The sequence below is a fragment of the Lynx rufus genome, unplaced genomic scaffold (assembly GCF_022079265.1).
Source record: "Lynx rufus isolate CCGP_SWC_20201006 ecotype Redwood Valley unplaced genomic scaffold, mLynRuf1.p SCAF_7, whole genome shotgun sequence".
NCBI lineage: Eukaryota > Metazoa > Chordata > Mammalia > Carnivora > Felidae > Lynx > Lynx rufus.
This window is the reverse complement of record NW_025814889.1, coordinates 12,437,871-12,443,870: the sequence shown is the minus strand read 5'-3', so window position 1 is coordinate 12,443,870 and position 6,000 is coordinate 12,437,871. Positions and strand designations below refer to the sequence as shown.

Sequence of the window (6,000 nt, the reverse complement as noted above, 5' to 3'; positions counted from 1 at the left end):
GTACCGCCATTCCCACGTGGTGTAAAATTCTCTTGCATTCCCACCCTAAGGATGTTGTGAGAAAGAAATGGCGTGCTCTTAGCTCCCCAGAGAAGATTATATAAAAGTAATAAAAGCATTCTGTTGCTGTCGATTATTTTGGCACGATTACACCAAGTCGCAGAGTCCCCTGCACCTGCCTTGACCATTCCTTGCCTAAGAGTCAGCAGAGACACAAGCACCCACTGACGTTGCGCCCCTCACTCCGTCCACCCTCTCCAAGCCCCACATTCCAAGTTGTCTCCTTGAATATAACTCCGGATCTTCCTACAAACCCCTTTGTACTGATGTAAAGAATTGAAGCTCACTCTCTCCTGTACTCTTCTCACCGGTAAATTCTCAGATCTCTTCGTTTCCTTGCAGAGCGCAGAGGGGTAAGTTGTGTGTGCGTGTGTGCGTGTGTGTGTGTGTGTGCGTGCCCGTGTGTGTGTGTGTGTGTGTGTGTGTGTGTGTGTGTTTCCTAAAACTTGCATAGAGCCCATGAGTGTGGCTCTCCGACCTCCTGGATCTCAAGGCAAGGAGTGGGCTCGCCGGAGGGTCCCCGACACCCCGCACCACGTACAGCAAGCTCGGCCCCGGGGAGGGCGGCGAGAGGCAGACGAGCTCGGGGCCGAGAGCCGGGCCCCGAACAGCGGCGCCCCGACCCCCCGACCCCCCGTGCCAGGCAGGGCCCGCCGTCCCCGCGGGAAGGCCGGCCGGCCGGGCCGAGGGCGCTGCGCCGCGGCCTCCGGCTCCTCCTCGGGGCGCCGCGCGGCCAGGCCGGTGGGTGGCGGCGGCCGGGGCCCCCGGGGATGGCGGCGGCCGCGCTCCACCAGCAGGTGGCCCCGGGGTCCCGGCGGCGCCGCCTCCTCCCCGGCGCCCCTCCTCCCGCGGGGGCGGTCAGCGCCCCGACCCGGCTCGCACCCCGCCGCCGCCGCCGCCGCCGCCCTCGGCCCGCCCGCCGCGTCCCCGGGGCCGCGCTCGCCGCCGCCGCCGCCGCCGCCGCCGCCGCCGCGTCCGGAGCAGCGCCCAGGCCGGCCCGCGGCCAGCGCGCAGGACGCCGGCAGCACCCGGCCCGCCGCGCCGCGCCCTCCCCGCCCCCAACTCGCTCCCCAACGGAAAGTTCGGCTCCGGCTGCGCGAGGCACAGAGCCCGGGAATGAGAAGGGGTCGGGGGGCGTGCTGAGGGGACCGGGCGGCGGCGGCGGCCAGGCGGGGGCAACTTCTCCCGGGAAAGCGCCTCCTGCCGACCCCGCGAGCCGCAGCCCCCGAGTGGGCTCGAGGTGGTTTTTCCCTTGCCTCTGCCTCCCCCTGCGGATTCAAGACGCGGACCTTGGTCCTGGCGCTCCCGCTGCCGGGTGACAAGAGCCAGCGCCGCCGCCGCCGCCGCCGCCTCGGCCGCCGCTCCCTCCGCCCGCCGGCCGCCCCCCGGCCGCAGCCCCTGCCTCCTGCCTCCTGCCAGCACCATGGAGTTCTCTGAGAGGAAGAGGAGCAGGAAATCCCAGAGCTTCAAACTGGTGAGCCGAGGTAAGCGGCGGGCCGCGCCGGGCCGGGCGGGGGGCGTGCGGGCGGCGGAGGGAGGACTTGGCGCCGCGTAAACAGCCCCGCGCCCGGCCCGCCGCCCCGCGCCGCGGCCGCGCGTCCCACTCCGGGGGTCCGGGCTTCCGGGACCCCCGAGTCCCCTCCCGCGGTGGAGGGGGGGCCGCGGCCGCACACGCCGCGCGGCGGGCAAAGTTGTGCGGGGGGAGGCAGGATGCTATTCAGCGTAAACAAGTCGGAGGGCACATCAGGAAATTAGCAAACAATGACACTTGGGGAGCCGAGAGCCTTCTTTGGTATTCCACTCCTGTGGCTAGGTTGGGGGGTGGGGGAGCTGCCGCTCCGTCAGGCCGTGCACACACGAATCCCGACCAATGGTTGTGGGTTTGCTTTTTTTCCCCCCAAACAGAAGCAAAAAAGGTGGTGGTTCTGTTAAGAACCAGAAAGAAGCTCATGAGGTGCACGAGCCCAAAATGAGAATTGCTGACCTCCGGCGTCTTTTCTAGAGACGTTATTTGGGTTGGAAAGGTGTTTTGGAATAGATCACTTATCGGTCAGAAAAGTATCCTTAAAAAAAAAAAAAATCCAGCCGGTTCCTGGCGATTTAACAGGTGTACATCGCGGTCTTCGGGCTTAGGAATGTTTTATGGGGGAAGGGGAAAGTTGAGTCGTCTTGTGTGTGTTCATTTACTTGTCAGAGCCTTCATTTTCCTGATAGGACTTTTTAAAAAACGCTGAGAACTTAAGAGCGGACATAAAAATATGTCTATCCAAATGCATTGTGTCACCTTAAATTAGAGGCAGGTGACTTTTTTCGTCCTAATGTCCCGGGTCCCGATATTGAGTTGAGAACCACCTTGCTTAAATAATCTTCTTTGAATCAACTTGAGGTCAAAAGCAAACCACAGAACCTGTCCCCTTTTTCCTCTGTTGTTTTATCTAGCACTGGCATCAGAGTAGAGAGAGCACTGGCATCAGAGTAGAGAGAGCAAGGCGACCAACCTGGGGAAGTCACATGTGAGCTGATGAACATTAGAGGGCAATTCCAAGTAACAGAGCTTTTCAAGCTAAGCTGAGCTACCTATGATGTAGATTCAATAAAGCCTGTTTTCGGCAAGCCTGAAAATGGTTTGATTGTAGACATTTTGAAGATCCCCTCATACCTGTTTTCCCTGATTTAGTTTGGATACTGCTGCATGAAAGAGGCCTGACATAGTTTTACGTATTCAAAATATTTGGCTCTTCCCTCTGTTTCCGTGTTGATTACTCAGTCATTTGTACTTTAAAAATCTCCATATGTGACCGACCTGTTGGTCTATTGATTCATTCGGGAAGGTAGGCTGCTTTCCTTATTTATGACCTCAGGGAACTTAACTAGTCTATCTGAAAAGTGAGAGTGGTTTTGTAGACCTTGTCCTGTCAGGTCTCAGGCCACCAAAGAAAACAAAACAAAAAAGGAATAGCTTTTAAGAAGGAACCTCTATTTTCTTACGTAGACGATCCTACTTTTCAGAAATAGACCATTGGCAAGTACAGGAGCCTCTGTAGAAAAGAAAGAAGCTCTTAAAGTACTGTATTTTAAAGTTTGCCTGACGAAGCAAGTTTTTCTTTTTCCTTTTTTTTTTTTTCTTTCTTTAAATTACGGGTCTGATTCTTCTCTCTGCTCTGCAGGTGCATTTTTAGAAAATAAACTATTGCATATTAAAGTGCCATAGCTGAATGCAAAAGATTCACTTGTGTGAAAGATGAGAATCTTGCTTTCTTATCTAAGCTATACTATGTTTGAAATAACAAATCAGTTTTTTCGTGTGTGCTTTCCTGTAAGCTGCTTAAAGGCTGGTATTTTTCTGGGTAAACTGAGAAAACAGAGTGTCGAGTTACCCTAAAGCATGCTGTTGATATACTGTACTCATGAAAATGGGTTGTGGAGATAATTTTGGAATCACCCCCGCCCTCCCGGCCTATGATTGGGCAAGGTTTTTCTTTTCCTTATAAACATGCTTGTCGTTTGAAAGAAAAGAGGCCTGGTAATTGGCATCTGTGGGCCAAATTTACTGGGAAGACTATGTGATCAGCAAAGCCGTTTTCTAAAGTCAAAGTAATAGGTCAAGTTTGCGTACTTTTTCAGAGTAAGCAAAGTTTTAGGGATTACTAAAGACTATGAATTCCGTGACTAACCGAGTTCTTGGAAATTATGTTTATAAATTAAAGTATAGATTATACATCTTCTCTATAACGAGAGTCTAGTCTTTATTGCTTATTCATATCTTGCTCGCCATTAGAATTATAATTTTTGGTTGTTTTCTCATCCCAGATTATCACCATGAGGTATATAAGATCTCAGAATTCAGCAACGATGTTAATGGGGAGGCCAAAGAGACACAACCCATTTATTTAGGTAGGTTCCTATGTCAATTAATTTCTCAGCAAAACAGTGTGGCCATTTGCAATTAGGGGGAAGGGAAAAAAAAAAAAAAAAAAAAAAAGATTGTGCCAGAACGGGAAATGTCTGCCATTGCTTAATGTATGACATTCTTTTCAAGACCTTTTATTTTACAGATTGCCAATATATCCCTTATTAACATTGCTAAAAGTTGTAATTTCAGACATAAATGTTTATTAGTGTCTACACACAGTGCTAATTATCGCTCACTCCCAGAGCCAGATGCTGACTGAGCAGTTTTGTCGCTCTGTGCTCACCCCATTTCCATTGCATATTCGCGGGCATGCTTCACTGGCAATAGTTTGTGTAATTGGGGTATTACATCTTTGACATCTGGATAACAGAAATTCAATTTCCAGGAAGCCGCTATTTGTTTGGTTTTGCTTCTGCCTTGGGTGGGATAGAGGATTAATATGCTGTCTTATTATAATGTCCCTTCACCTCTGTGGCCTGGTTGCTAATCCTGCCATGACAAAATTAAATTAAATCTACAGTCAAAAAAGCGTAAGGAACATCAAAGTGCGATTGTCCGCCCAACCACCTCTTGATAGCTCCAGCTCTCCCCTTCCTGGATTTGTGGGCATTTCACACCAATGTTTTTGGTCAGAGAGACTAGCCGTGCTTTGTCTTTACCATCCTCATTGCCAGCTCACCTCAGGGTCAAACGGAGCCAAAGCAGCGCCTGTGAGACCCATCGGACGAGGGTAGCTGCCTGGTGAATGAGCAGGTAGTCCAAAACATTGCCAATCTTTCCAAGTGCAGCGTTTGCTACAGATACCCTACGTGAAGGACCTGGCATGTGCAGCTTGTCAGTTGCAGACCACGAACCAAAAATTAAACAACTTCAGATTTTGCCACTAAGAGTTGCAGTCCCCCTTAAGTAAGAGCGGAGAGCAAATGGTGGCTTGTGGCTTCAGCCTTGCCCATCGCGAACACCTTCACCACCCCAGAAGTAGGTTGAGAGCGGGTGCTGCACAAGAAGGGAGCAGAAAATGGGAGACCGTTGGGGCGAGAGTGATGAAAAGCCGAGGCCAGACTTGCCAGACCTCTGGTGAGAATTGAGAGCAGAAGGAAGTAGGATTGCTGTTCAGACCCAGTGTGAGGGGTACTGAAAAGCCGAACAACGTGAAAGCCAGATGGCGTAGTATTCTGTCACTGAGATCTCTCTTTTTTTGCTTTGAGGAAGAGAAAGGGTGGGTTGCCAAAGGACTGAGAAATCAAATGGATACTTGATGGAGGTAAAATAGGAGGGGAGTATCAGCACGTCTTACATATGCAACCACTGAAGGCGCATAGATCTTTCCATCCTAGGGGAGAATATTACTGAGGCCAGCAACTACACTCACCACCTGTTCACTGTTAAGAGGACTAAAAACCAAAAAGTTAATAGTCAAGTGAAATGCTATGACCCAGAAGGAGAATATTCTTGGATTGTACTGTCTTTAGTTCCTTAAACTTAATGAGTTGGAATTCTGTACTTTCCATTCCCTAACCTTATTGGTTGGAATTCTGTATCTAAGTACCTCTCGACTTAGCCATTTGAAATGAGGAATTTGCCTATTAGTAGAAAATTTACATTTATCGTCAAAATGTAACATCATGTCCTTGGTTCAGTTAACGTCCAACAAAACAGGCCTTTTTCCGCCTTTGTGCTGTGTATTTGGAAAACAGTAATTCTAGGTGTGAGAAAGTGGGGGATGAAGAAGAGGAAGATGCGAGTGGTCAGAATTCGGTAAACTGTACACTCTTGAAGGGGGCAGACATCGCTGCTTTCATTTTTCCCAGCTCGAGTCCAGGAAGATAAGAGAACATCAGTGAAAGACCAGGGTGGGGATCAGCTTTCCAAGTTACCGGGCAAGAAGGCCTCAGACATCAAGAGACAAAAGTTTGAACAGTGGAAACGTGTACCTGGGTGACTTCTCAATCTTTCACTCATCCTGGGAAAAGTGTGATATGGCTCCCAAAGACCAATTTTATTTTGTGATCTCTGGATCCATTTTT

At 50.6% G+C, this 6,000-nt stretch overlaps 1 protein-coding gene across 2 annotated transcripts in view; it reads left to right on the top strand.

Moving 5' to 3' along the window:
* The first annotated feature begins 1,479 nt into the window (after nt 1-1,479).
* The window catches only part of BEND7 (BEN domain containing 7), an 82,097-nt gene continuing 77,576 nt past the window's right edge, over nt 1,480-6,000 (top strand). For both annotated transcript variants that reach the window (XM_047067015.1, XM_047067014.1), the window contains exons 1-2: nt 1,480-1,544; nt 3,871-3,954. In XM_047067015.1, the coding sequence (XP_046922971.1) occupies nt 1,484-1,544; nt 3,871-3,954 (145 nt within the window). In that variant the 5' untranslated portion in view covers nt 1,480-1,483. The remainder of the gene's footprint in view (nt 1,545-3,870; nt 3,955-6,000) is intronic.